At 32.5% G+C, this 14839-nt stretch overlaps 1 protein-coding gene across 2 annotated transcripts; it reads left to right on the forward strand.

Moving 5' to 3' along the window:
* Positions 1–540: 540 nt before the first annotated feature.
* LOC140694125 (heat shock transcription factor, Y-linked-like) lies at positions 541–2418 on the forward strand. 2 transcript variants are annotated; one of them, XM_072957547.1, is made up of 2 exons: positions 541–1146; positions 1975–2418. In XM_072957547.1, the coding sequence occupies exons 1-2, from the start codon at positions 622–624 to the stop codon at positions 2299–2301; spliced, it is 852 nt and encodes a 283-aa protein (XP_072813648.1). In that variant the 5' UTR covers positions 541–621; the 3' UTR covers positions 2302–2418. The 2 variants fall into 2 exon arrangements, 1 of the variants encoding a protein (XP_072813648.1); XR_012069879.1 differs by having other exon boundaries at positions 878–1146; positions 2092–2418.
* Positions 2419–14839: the final 12421 nt, after the last annotated feature.

The following is a 14839-nucleotide window of genomic DNA, read 5'->3' on the forward strand; positions in this document are numbered from 1 at the left end:
ATATTTTTATTTAATTTTATTTCATAAATATTTACCATTCATATATAAACATAACAAATAAACTAATATTTATTCTGTTCATGTGTTGAATATAGAGCTACTTATTTTAAAGTACACAGATAAAAAACTACTTCCACTTCCAAATCAAATTATGTTTCACTTTAATTACAAATGATAATGAAATAGTTATAAATTTTCATAAATGTTTTACACAAATTTCACTTTAAAATCCAAGACTTTAAAATTATTTTATATATTTTGTGATTATTTATTCTCTGTTCACATATCTGGTATAAATTTGTGTACAAAAGGATAGAGATTGGTTTTATTTCTTAGACACCAAAATTAAATTATTTAAATAGATTTTGTGGGGATAATATTTGCAGATCACCGTATAAAATTAAGCATCATATATGCTTCATTTTAACTGGATGAATGAGAAGTAAACACTGGCTGAATCTTACACTTGAGTTGCTAGGAGACCAGTCGAATGTGATGTCACAGCTTCTCAAATTGAGAACCATTGTGATGGCCTCACAGTTTATCTGTGCTGGCCCGCCAAAACAGCATTTGAAGCTGCAGTGCACAAAATTATGCAGATTAGAAATGTAGTTGTAGAAAATGTTATTTGAGATGGCACATGTTTCTACAGAAATTCAAGTTGTGTCTCCTAAATATGGACCAACTTCTTCAGGAATGTACAGTAGATCTCTATTGTGTGATCAAACATTCTCTGGGGACTTGGACTTGAGGTCTATGATTGAGGAAAATGTTTTTAAGGCTTTGTCTGAAGAATCCCTGATAAAAAGGCCATGTTACAAACATTGTGTCTCTGAACCAGATGAAGATAATGATTTTCGTTCTCTGACATATCCAAGAAAACTCTGGAAAATGGTTGGGAATGACCAATATAAATCCATCTGTTGGGATGATAATGGAACTTCCATAGTGATGGATGAAGATGTCTTTATGAAGGAAAATTTGGAAAGAAAGTCTCCTTTCAGAATATTTGAACCTGGAAGTATGAAAAGTTTAGTTAGACAGCTAAATCTTTATGGATTTAGTAAAGTGCAGCAGAATTTTCGAAGATCTGTTTCTCTAGCTGACTTTCAGGCAGAAGAAAAAGAAGTCTCTGTTTTAAGCAAGGTATTAAGAAATTTTAGTTACCACTTAGTAGCTTATATATAAAATTTTATTTTGTACAACAATCTATGGTAATATATATGTAAAACTAGATTTTGAAAACTGTACAAAACTATTAAAACTAAAATACTTTATTTTTCAAAAAAATGAGGACAGTGTCTTATGTAGTCAAGATTATGGGAAATTTGCTTACAACTATGAATCTTACCACAAATTTAAATAAAGTTAATAAAACTGCTTTTAAAAAATGGCATTCACTGTTACTGCAAATGCTAACTTCATAAATTTGATGACTATACTATTTAAATGGTATTTTCCAAATAAGAAACTTCAAAATATTGTCAGCAATGTTCATATTTTGATGATAATATCTTTGCATAGTAAACGTGAATTCTGAGGTTTTATAGGTTAGGCTTATTGTAGCCTTGTATTTCGGTTTAAAATATTACTAAAATCTTTCTCCTTTGGTTGTAGCAGCAGTTCTATCATAATCCAAATTTTAAACTAGGCTGTCCCCTGATTTCAGTGAGAATAAAAGGAATAGTTGGGATTAAAAATGCCTCTCTGGTGGCTTCATTGGCTGAAGATTTCAAAAAGAAGCACTTAAAGCATGGGGACACTCATAGTTCAGATTTTGTGGCTGACAATAGAGGATAAAGTGCATTTTTACCTTCTGCAAATTTAAACATGCTTCTAATAAGAAAGCCCTCTACTAGCCACATAAATGGTGATACGAATACCTTGATCAGAGGTGATTTTTCTCCTCTATGATCAATGTCATTTAGACATCCAGAACAAATTGTAATGGATCAACGTGCTATTTTAAATCAGTTGACCATTATCCACGGGCACTCTCAAAGCAGCTACAATGAAGCAAATGGCCGTGTTGTGAACTTCATTACAACTAAAACTTCTACTTCTCAGTACAGCATCTTATCTCCCATACAGTGCAATTATTTTGGACTGATGGAGGAACCTCCTACTTTTCCAAATGGATATCACAAAATATCTGCCAGTGAAGGTCGTTTTTCTAAACTTCAACCAGGTAGAAACCCACGGATTCCAGTGCCAGAGCTAGCCAATACATCAGCTACTTCTCTTTCAAGGCCAAATCATCAGCCATCTTCAGCTTATGAACGTCATCATAATTACAACTGATCTACCAGAGGACTACCAGATTATGCAGGATAACAAAGATTAAAATTGATGTTGTTAAATGTCGACAAATATCTGCAATATTCTTATTTGAACAATAAACATAGATGTGCACCTGTATTTTCCTTATATTTTTTAAGTAGACTTAAGTGTTAAATGGGAGATTAAGTTACCATTTAAAGAAAAAAAAGAGATATTTGATTGATATGATCATTTGATGGAAGAATATGGGAGTAAATTTAAATAATTTCTTGTAAGGAAGAAAAGAAAAATGGAAGAATTTGGGAAAAGACTAAAACATGGAGAGAGGGAAAAGTACTAAGTGGTTTCTAGTTCATCCTGGAAAGTATCAAAAGTGATAAGTTAGGATATGTTGGAACAGGAGATCAATGCCGGAAACGGCCCAGGGATCCTGGTCTTGATTATGTCATCCCTGGAATCATAAAGGTCACATGATATAGTCCCAGATGGCACATTCATCATGTGGTAGAATTTAAGAAGCAATTTTATCTATGGTGTTCTTTGTGCTGTTCTCAAAGCATTCCAATTGGTGCTTTCATTTCCTGCCCTCAAGTGTCTACACTATATCTTCTAGTCAATACTTTATGTTACTTTTATGTTCCAGCCAAATACAAGCTAAAGTCCTCAGGGTGGCACTATATGCCTTTCTAAATCTAACCCCAGAAACTCAACTTAGTTTTGTTATTTCTTTAAAAATCTGGCATCTGACTACCTTGGCATATCTTAATGTTTCACTGTATCTGGAGATATATCCAGGCAAATGCTTGTCAACTATGTTAGCTGCAACCTCACCACTTTTGCTTCAGCTCATCATTGGGCTTAGGGTGTTCTCATTTTACCTAGTTAGACTTTCCCAGTCTCAGCACAGAAGCCACCTCCTCCAGATGTTTTCTGTCTATCCCCCCTTCCTTGTCTAACTTGGATACCGGCACAGAAAGCACAGCACATGCCACAGAATGCATTTAACTTTTTAGTGAATGAAAAATACATGTTGACTTTAAGCAAAATCTACTTTCCTGAAACAACAAAACTCTCATGGTTTTCAAACTATTTCGTTATGGTCTTTACTCTTCACCACAAACTAGCTCTTTTCATAGCCCAAGGACTAGTCTCTCAAGACAGTAAGTGGATGTAGGTACAGGAGACAAAGTATTATTTTCTTCTTAATTCATACCTCCAGTAGCCAAAAGCACTAAATTCCCATTTGCTGCATTTTTTCCTGTCTCTTCATCACCCACCCACCCCAAAATTGTTGATTCTCTTCTCCATATGAATAACTATACTGACTTCTAATAAATTTACTTCTTAGAATCAGAGCTTTGTCCAGAAGAGACAGTGCCATTGCAAACATTTAATGTAGGTTTATACACCCCACATAAATTGTGCCCCTTCTAACCTTCAGACAGTAAGTATCTAAGTGGTACTTGACGGTTGGTTGGGGTGGTCATATTCAGTTACCAAATTGCAATCTAAAATGTGTGGACTCAAAGGAGGTGAGAGTGGTGGAATTAAAAATTTGTCCAACTGCAAGAATACCAAATTTCTGCAGATATTAAGAAATATAAAATATTCACGGAAGACTTTGTCTATTTCCCATTAAATTAAAATAAAAGTGAAGCATTTTCAGATTGTGAAATGCTGGAAAACTTTTAGGCAAGGTCAGGGAGCCTAAGGCTTCTGCTCACAATCATGCAGAAAGTGTCATCTGATAAGACTGAAATGGCAAGTTTGAGTCCTGAAAATGTGTCACCAGTTGTGAAGAAAGCCTTTGATAACCTGGAGAAAGGGCAAATGAGCCAGGGTATGTTCTAGCAACATGCAACCATTATGACCTTTACCAGAGAATAAAAAGGCCCACTTGCAGCAGGAGAACTGTGTCTGCACAGCACCTGTTGTTCCTACAACAGAAACATCAAGCTTTTAAATTTGTCAGCTCAGCTCAGATGGTGGCTATGTTGTTTTTTGCATTAGCAGTCTGGGCTTCAGATGGGCTTGTTCGGCAGCTAGTTTCCAGCTCTCTTATCAGACAGTGGGTCTTAGCGTGATCACCATAACAAGGATCTATACTGATAAGTCAAAACCCACAGTTTCCTTTCAAAATTAGAAATTCTAAAGAAGAATATTGTTTGTCCATCTGTAGTTTTCTACCTGGGAAAATCTAGACTATTGGCAAATGTACAAAATTTGGGTGGTGCTGTGAAAACTATTCTCTGCGCTTTGCCCACTGAATACTTCCCACTAATAACTACAAATCTGTCTACCATTTTGTGTGTGTGTGAAGATGGTTTGTTAAGAAGTAACTAAGTTTTTCTTAGTTGAGTCATCAGTGAATTATTCCTCTGCATCTGGCAGAATCTCTGTGAATTAAGAGTTTCACTGAGCCACCAGGTTTTCTTCCGATCAGGGAGAGGTAGATTATATTTCTCCCAGTATACTAATTGTTAGCTGTTCATTGAATCCAGAGCTGATGCTAAGGTCAAGCCACTGAACCCTTGAATTGGACTGAGACATATATATTCTCCAGTTAACAGAGCCCAGCACAGACTGTCTTCTTTTTAATTTAAGCTTATGTCCAATTTTTTTTAATTCTAATTGTTGACATAACTTATTTTGGTTTTGAACACCCCGTGACATATTTATAGAGACTGAACTACTGACTTATTCCAGTTCACTTAGAAATAGCAATAACCTTTCTTTCATTGGACTACCTGGATTAGAGTGACCGTAGTCATCATTTTGAAAGCAGTACTCAGTGCTAATAATGCAGAACCATTACACTTCTTTGCCCAGCAATTAAGCTAGAATGTTTGTTGTGGATCTCAGGGATTATCCTCACATCCCCTAATGCAACCATGAGAAAACACCACATTGTTATCCAAAATCAAGTTTTTGTCAGTATTGCATTCCTATTGCATAAAAGTTAAGAATTGTAGGAGTTCTGAGATTTTATCATACTGAGATTTTTAGCAACCAAGCATGTTCATTTTTTACCTATGCTGTCGGGGAGATGAGACCATAGGTCACAGACAGTGAAATTTATCACTCACAGCAAGAGCAGCCAGTTTTATATTTATATCTATTCCCTAATCTCAGATGAATACACAGAGTGAAATTTTGTCGCCTACAGAAGCAGTAGGCTGTTAACATGCAGAAAGATAAAGGCATGGTAAAACACTAATTTTATAAGTATCTTTATGTAAAATATTTTAGAATCACTTATTTATTACTATCTTTACCTAGGATAAGTATATCATGACTCAAGATTACCTGCTGCAAAAATAATCATGAGAAATTTCATGGGAAAAATTACCATTGATTTTCCATTTTTCTTCTGCTTTTATTGAGATATAATTGTCATAAAACATTGTGTAAGTTTAGGTGCACAGGATATTGATTTGATTTACAAGTATCTTGAAATTAATATCAAGGCAACTTTAGGGAGAATTCATTATATCATTTAGATACAATATAAAAGAAATACTATTTGTCTTTTGGTCGTGATGAGAAACCTTATGGTCTACTCTCTAGCAACATTCATATAGAACATAAAGCAGTATTTATTGTAATTTTCATGTTACTACGGGGCATCCCTAAAACACGTTTATTTTACGGCAGTAGATTTGTAGCTCTTGAGTGCATTAATCAATTCTCTTTCCCAAACCCTGCCTCTGTTAACTACAAATCTAAATTTTTCTTTAAGTATGTTTGTTTTTGAAATGTACTTTAATCTATAACACTGTGTTAGTTTCTCTTACACAACATATCCTTTTCTATTTTTAATATATTTCAAACTGATCACCAGAATATATCTAGTTATGATATTTTGCTATTTAAAGATATTTCATAGTCATTGACTATTCCCCATACAGTACATTTCTTGCCCCTGATTCATTTAATTTGCAACTGGAAAGTTTTCTCTCTTCATTTTCCTCAGCTTTATCTTTTCCTCACCCCATTTCCCTCCTTCTTGTGAACAACCTGTTTCTTTCTATATCTATAACTCCTTTTCTGTGTTGTTATATTCATTTGTTTAAAATTACAAATATGAATAAAATCATTCAGCATTTGTCATTTACTTTCTGAGATATTTCACTTAGCATATTACCCTCTTTGTCTACCCATTTGTTGCAAATGACAAGAACTTATTCTTTTTATACCTGAGTAATAACCCATTGTAATTTTATGTGTGTTTGTGCATATATATATATATATATATATATATATATATATATATATATATATGTATATACACACACACAGGGCATATATATACAGTGTGTGTATATATATATAAATATAGACAAATCTGTAGTTAATATTTGTAGATATATATACTATAAACACACATCTTCTTTATCCATCATCTATTGATGAGCAATTAATTTGCTTCTATATCCTTTCTATTGTGAATTTTGCTGCAGTGAGTATAGGGTTGAAATTATATTTACTAATTAGTGTTTTTATTTTCTTGAAATAAGTATCCAGGTATAGAAATGTTGGATTATATTTCATTTTTAATTTTTACATAAAACTCCATGTGGTTTTCCACAGTGGCAGCACACATTTACATTCACTCCAGCAGTGCATCAGGGTTGTTTGTCATACATCCTCACCAACACTTATGTTTGTTATCTTTTTGATAATAGTCATCTGACAGGAGTGATATAAACTCTCATTGTGTTTTGGTCGTGCATTTTTCTGATGGTTAGTGATTTTGATCGGTTTCATGTGCCTGTTGGTAACATTTCCCCCAATATATATTCATTTTTTTGTAAAGGGCCAAATGACAATAACTGTCTGATTTCATTTTCAGGCATTCTTTGTGTTCCATTATTCTGTTTGTTCTGTGCCACTACCATATTTTCTTTCTTACTGTAGATTTGTATTATAGTTCAAAATCAGGGACAGTAATAATTTCTATTTGTTCTTTCTCACAGTTGTTTGTGTTTTTAGTTTGTTTGTATTCTTTTCTTCCTTTTTTTAGTGATTTCAACTCATTTGTGTTTACATGTAAATTTTAGAATTATTTTTTGCAAGTGTCTGAAAATGCCCTTGGTATTTCGATAGGCACTGAATTTAATTTGTGTATATTCTTGGCTAATACTGTCATTTAAACAATATTTTTTCCTCATCTATGAACACAGAATATCCTTTCATGTGTTTGCATTATCTTCAATTTCTGTTATAAATATTTTATAAGTGTTCTGAGTACAGGTCTTTTACCTCCTTGGCTGGAAAAATTTTTGATTTTTCTTTGGTATTGCAAGTGTAAATGAGGCAGTTCCCTCACTTTCTCTATCTGTTAGCTTGTTCTTAGTGTGTAGAAATGCAAGATTTCTGTATGTTAATTTTACATTCTGAAATTTTACCAAATGCATTGATAAGCCCTAGTAGTTTTGTGGCATCATTTTTAGGATTTCTGTTTAATGTATGTCATCTGCAAACAGATTCTTTTACTCCTTTTCTGAAATAGCTATATTTTATTTACTTTTATTTTGGAAAGCTATGGCTAGAATTTCCAATACTATACTGAATGAAAGAAGTAAGAATGAGCATTCTTGTCTTCTTCCAGCTCTTATTGGAGAGGATTTCAGCTTTTAATCAGTGAGTGTCATGTTAGCTGAGTTTTTGTCATTTATGACCATAACTGTGTTGAGGTATGTTTCCTCATGCCCAATTTGAGGAGAAATATATTCATAAATAGATACTGAATTTCTCAAAATATTTTATGACTCTATTGAGGTGTCTATATAATTTTTATTCTTCAATTTGTTAGTGTGGTGTATCTGATTAATTTGTGGATATTGAATCACTTTTGTATCCATGAAATAAAATGGACTTAACCAAAATGTATAACCCTCTTACTGTACTGTTTGATTTGCTAATATTTTAGTGATGATTTTCACATCTATGCTTATCATTACTATTTAACCTGTAATTTTTTGACGTATTTGTTCCAGTTTTAGTTGTAGTGTGATACAGAAATGTGGGGTAGGAAGCCTCCCTTCCTCTCAAAATTTTTGTAATTCTCTGAGAAGTATAGGTGATAATTCTTCTCTAAATGTTTGCAGAAATCACCTGTGAAGCTGTCAAGGCCTGGAGTTTTGTTTCTTGGGAGATTTTGTTTAATTACATATTCAATTTCATAAGTGATAATCTGTTCATATTTTCTTACTCGTGTCATTCTGGAGATTAGTTCTTTCTAAGAAATTGTCCATTTCTCCTAGGGTTTTCATTTTATTGGCATATAATTTGTTGTATCTTCTTATGATGCTCTGTATTTCTATGATATAAGATGTAACTTCTCATTTATTTCTCAGGTTATTAATCTGTACTCTCTTTTTTGCTCATGTGTCTGGTTAAAATCTAACAACTTTATTTATCTTTCAAAAGCCATTATTTAATTTGATTAAATGTTTCTATATTTAATCTTTATTTTATTTAATTATGTCCTGTCCTTTCACCTGTCTTCCCTTTACTAACTAGTTTGTTTTAAATTTTGGTACAACTTTTGTTTGTAAGAATATTTTATAAGATTGAGATGTTTTTTATTTGTATAAGAGGGATTATATTGCTATAAACATCCATATTAATACTGTTTTTGTTATACACCATGGATTTTGTTTCTGTTGTCATTTGTCTTTATATATTTTTTCTTTGATTTATACAGCAATCCATTTTTTGCTAATATTTTATGATATATCTTCCATACTTTAGTTTTTTTCTCAGGTTTTTCCCTTTAGTAAATTTCTATTCTCACAGAATCCATAAGTTTCTTCACAAAACAAAGAGAAAATAATAAAATTTATACATACATCTGAAACACCCAAATTTTCTAAAATTATTTATAAAATGAACAAAGATGTGGTTTTTACCCTCCCTGATTTTATAACATACTACAAAGCTACAGTAATCAATACATTAAAATATGGCACTTAAAGAAACACATAGATCAATGGAACAAAATAAAGAGTCCAAAAATTAACCCACACACATATGGTCAATTAGTCTACAATGAAGGATGCAAGTGTACAAAATGGAAAAAAAGCAGTCTCTTCAACAAGTAGTTCTGAGAAATCTTGACAGTATATGAAAAAGAAGATGGAAGAGCACTTCCTTCCATAGTATACAAAATGAGATAATAATGGATTAATTTCCTAAATGTAAAGCCCAAAACTATAGAATTTCTGACCAAGAACAGGAGCAGAACTGACTTTGAGATAAATCATAGCAATGTGTATTTTTGTTCTGTCTCCAAATTAAAAAAAAATTAAAACTAACAATTACAATTTTTAGTTTACTGAGGAAAAAATAGATGAACTATGTGATTTAGGGAATTTACTTCTTGTATAAATGTGAAGTGCAAAACCTTTTGCAGTGCAAAGGAAACTTTCAGCAAGACATATGATAAAAGACAGAATAGAAGGAAAAATTTCAGATAATGAGAACAACAAGATGTCAATATCCATAATATATGTATATCATATTAGTCTCACTATTTAACAAAGACCCCAACTTGAAAACAGTTGAAGAATCTTCATGGAAACTTTTCAAAAATAGACATGTGGATGATTTTCATGCACATAAAATTATACATAACGTTGCTATTCATCAGGAAAACATAAATCAAAACCAGTATGAAATATAATCTCACAGCAACCAAAATGTCTATTAACAAATAGTCTACCAATGACAAAAATTAATAAGAATTTGATAAGAGGGAAACCAGGTACACTGTTGGTGGAAATATAAATTGATGTATCCACTAGTATAAAAGTATGGACAGTGCTCAGAAAACTAGAAATAGAATCATTATATGTTGCAGCAATTCCTGTTTTTGGTATAAATCTGAAAAAAATGAAAATTTAACTTAAAGTATATATTACCCCCAAAGTTCTTAACATCATCATTTATAGTAGCCAAGGAGAGAAGCACAAATCAACTGCACATCAACAGATGATTGGCTGAAGTAAATGTTAGATATAGATAACATAATATATACTTAGTCATTGTAAATTAAAAAATAAAATTCCGCCATTTGGAACAATGTGAATGGACCCAGAGAGTGTTGCACATAGGAAAATAAGTCATACAGAGAAAAACACTCTACGTTGTCACTTAAATGAGGAAAATAAATATATAAGAGAAATAATCATAAAAAACAGAAACAGAACCACATATATATGTGTAGTGTACCAAGTAGTGGTTTCCTGTGTAGAAAGGGAAAAAAGATGGAGAATACAGAAACGTGCAAGCTACTAGTAATAAATTAGAGAAACAACAAGGCTATATTTAGAGCACAGAGAAATATTTTAATAATTTCATTGATTTTAAAGGGATTATATGGATATATTTTAGTAAAATGTGCATGAGGTGGGAAAAATATTGAAGAAAATAACCCAGGAAAATCAAATTATTTTACAGTACTATGACATTAAGGGAGGTGATTTGTTCACTTTCTTTTGTGTTCTTATAATGTCCTTAGTCGAATTTAAGCTTTTAATTGAAAAAGTATATACTTTTAAAAATGACATGTTTAAACTATTTTTGTCTTTCCCCTTACATCTACAGTCATTAAAACATTCAAATCTCAATAAAAAAATACAACACAAAACAATACTACAGAACGCATGTGAAAAGGTGAAGTTTGGTGTAATAAAACACTCAAAGAGGCTGAACTGAGGGAAAAGCAGATTTGGTGTCTGCAACCAAGGCCCCATGACTAAGATATCTGAGTCCACAAGTTCAGAGAACCCAGTAGAAACAGGGTCTCAGTGGTTCACACAGCTTCAGCCTCCAACTGCACCAGTACTCATGGTCAAAGGTAACTAGGAGGGAGCCACAATGGAGACAGAAATTCCATCTTTCAGACCCTCAGACATTCATGACACTGTCCCTACTCCCCATTCACAGTGGTGGAGACAAGTTACATTGCAAAACTGGACATGGCAAAGACACTTGCCCGATTCCAAATACCAACCTGTCTTTACACCTTTCCTCATTGTGCTCACTGATTCTCAAGGGATATCAAATGAAAGGAAGGTTTCGCCTCCCAGTGACAACAGTGGCATTAACTACCAGAGAAGTGTAAGAAGTGACAATGAAAGTACATCTTTTATCTAGACAGTAGTGACTGGAAAGTGCCATTTTGAAATATTGTCAGAGGTAGTTCAGGTAAGTAAAACCAAAAATTGTGCCATAATGCAAACTACCAAAAAACAAAAACACGGACTCCAACTCCAAATCTGTTATTTAGTGTCATCAGAGCAATAATTTATCAAGATCATGACCAAGCACAGTTACATTTTAAGGCACACACACTCACTGAAAGACACACACATACAACGACACAGACACAGACAAACACGCAGATGCACCTGAACACACACACACACACACACAATGTCAACCCTGCAGCAAACAAACTTAAAGTCATGGTATATTGCCACGTAACTAACACTCAATCTAAATAGATGTCATACAGAAACTCAATACACAAAACAAAACTCAGAAAGCAGTTTAGCGAGCTCAGGAATAAATGAAATGATGATAAGGTATACATTACCAAAGAGACTGAAACTATAAAATAAACAAACATTATTGGAGGACCAGGAGAACTTAATAAATGAGATGAGGAACGCAACAGAAAGCAATGGAAGTAGACTGTCTTTGTGGAAGAGAGATTAGCAAACTCAGGAATACAAAACTAGAAATTATAAGAGAGGGCAGAGATACAAGATATTAAAAAGTGAGGAAATTCTACAATAGCCTTCAGACTTCCTCAAGAAGTGCACATTAGAGTGGAATCCTGGAGGGATAAGACATTTAGAAGGCAGCTGATAGTTTATTAAAAGAAGTGATAGTTGATAACTTCCCGAACCTGTGTAAGGAACTGATATACAAGTCCGTGAGCCAACAAAACACCAATAACTTTAAGACAAAGGGACCTCCTTCAAGATACGTCATATGAAAATTGGCAAGTCAATGACAGAGAAAAAATTTTAAAGGCAGCCAAAAAAATTATGATAATTTACAAAGGAACCCCCATTAGGATATCAGCACATTTCTGAGCTGAAAACAAAGGCCAAGATTAAATAAAATGACATTTTCAAACTAATGAAATAAGAAATCACTCACCCAATAATACTTACACAGTTATCATTTAGATATAAAGTGAAAATAAAGACTTTATTAGAGAATCAAAACCTGAATGTGTTTAAAAAAAACAAAACGGATACACCTTATAAGAGGGGTACAAAAGAAGTCTACTAAGAAATATAAAATAGCAAAAATATGCAAAACATTTACCAAAATGCTAAGGAGAGACCATGAGAAACTTGCAACTGTTTCTTTGGTTATGTTTTTAAATGCTACTATACTATATGGATTAAAGAGAGAAAAATACGAAATCAGTTGAAATAAATATTGATATTTCAAACTGGTAACATGTTTACAACAGTAAAAGAAATAATTTGAAACAGTAATCATAAATGATAAAGAGTAACAATAAAACAATATTAAAGGAAGATGCTATCAGCAGATATATGACTAAATTATACATGAGATGTTTTATATTTAATTGAAGTATAGTAGATGTAATATATTGTGTAGTTTCAGATGTACAGCATAGTGATTCCAACTTCTTTGATTATATTGCATTATGAATTATTACAATAATTGTAACATAAAATTATTTAAAGTATTGTGTATAATTTCATGACCTATACAGATTACCCTTGTTGCTTCTCTCCTTTATGTATACTACTTTGTATCTCTCAATGTTCTACTATTAAATTCTCTTTCCCTTCCCCTTTGGTAAACATAAAGTTTTCCGCATATCTTTGAGTCTGCTTAAGTTTTGTCTACCTAATCTCTTTATCTCTCCATCATGTCTCTGTCTGTCTGTCTGTCTATCTATCTATCTATCTATCTATCTATCTATCTATCTATCATTTATGTATATATCTAATCTTTTATCTATTTATCTGTCATCTATCAATAGATAGCTATAGATAGCTGTACACAGATATTTGTTATTCTTTAAATTCCATATATAAATTATATTATATACTTTTGACTTTATCTAAGTTACTTCACTAAGCACAATATTTTCTAGGTCCATTCATGATACTGAAATAGTAATGTGTTATGCTTTTTCATAGCTGTGTAATATTCCATTGGATATTTAAAGAAACATCATATATTCTTAAGTCCATAGTCTACTTTGGACACTTGGATTACTTCCCTGTCTTTCATAAAATAAACAGTGCTGTTGTGAATTTTGGTTCTTCTAAATTTAGGGTGTTTTCCACAGATTTTTCCAAGGAGAGGTAATAGTGGGTCATATGGTAGTTAACTTGTTAGTTTTTAAACAAATCTCAATACTGTTTTCCATAGAAGATATACCAATTTACATTCAACCAAGAGTATACAAGAGATTTGTTACCTCCACATCGTGTCCAACACTTACTATTTGTAGACTTTTTGATAATAGCCATTTGACTAGTGTGAAGTGATACCTCATTGTGGTTTTGTTTTGTAATTACCTATTAAATAGAAATGTTGAGCAATTTTATCACTTGCCTGTTACTCATCTGTATGTTTTCATTAGAAAATTAGTAAGTCAGGTACTCTGCTCTTGTTTTCGATTGGGTTTTTGTTTTTCACCTTGAGTTGTGTAACATAAATCCATGTTACATCTACTAACCTACATCATTAATCCCTGCTCACTTGCATTGTTTGCAAACATGTTCTCCAAATACACAGGCAGCGTTTTCATTTCATTGATAGTGTCCTTAGCTGTGCAGAAATTTTCAAGTTTGTTTAAGTCCCACTTGCTTATTTTTTCTTTTATTTCTTTTGTCTTAGGAGACTGATATAAGAAAATATTCCTATGAAATATATCCAATAGGGTATCACCTATATTCTCTTCTGGCAGTTTTATAGTATCAGGTCTTTCATTTAGCTCCTTGATACACTTGGAGTTTATTTTTGTATATGATGTCAGGGAATGCTCTAATTTCACTTTTACATGTAGATGTCCAGCTTTCCCAACACCATCCATTGATGAGACTTTCTTTTCTTCATTGTGTATTCTTGCCTATTTTAGCATAGATTCATTGCTCATAGGTGTGTGGAAATATTTCTAGGCTCTCTATCTAATTTTATTGATTATATCTCTGTGCCAATGAAATACTGTTTTTATTACTGTAGGTTTTAAGAATAGTAAGGTATCCAGGAGGATTATACCTCCAGATTTGTTGTTTTCCGGTTCTGTGGAAAATACTGCAGCTTCGTAACAGGTATTGCACTAAATCCTTTGGTTTCTTTGTGTAGTACGGCCATGTTAATAATATTAACTCTTTGAATCCAAGACCACAAGACATCTTTCCATTTCTTGAATCATTTTTGATTTCTTTGTCAATATTTTACAATTTTCAGTGTGTAGATTTTTCACATATATGGTTACATTTGTTCCAAGATATTCGGGGGAATGTGGTTTTAAATATTATTGCTTTCA

Source organism: Vicugna pacos, unplaced genomic scaffold, assembly GCF_048564905.1.
Source record: "Vicugna pacos unplaced genomic scaffold, VicPac4 scaffold_20, whole genome shotgun sequence".
Taxonomy (NCBI): domain Eukaryota; kingdom Metazoa; phylum Chordata; class Mammalia; order Artiodactyla; family Camelidae; genus Vicugna; species Vicugna pacos.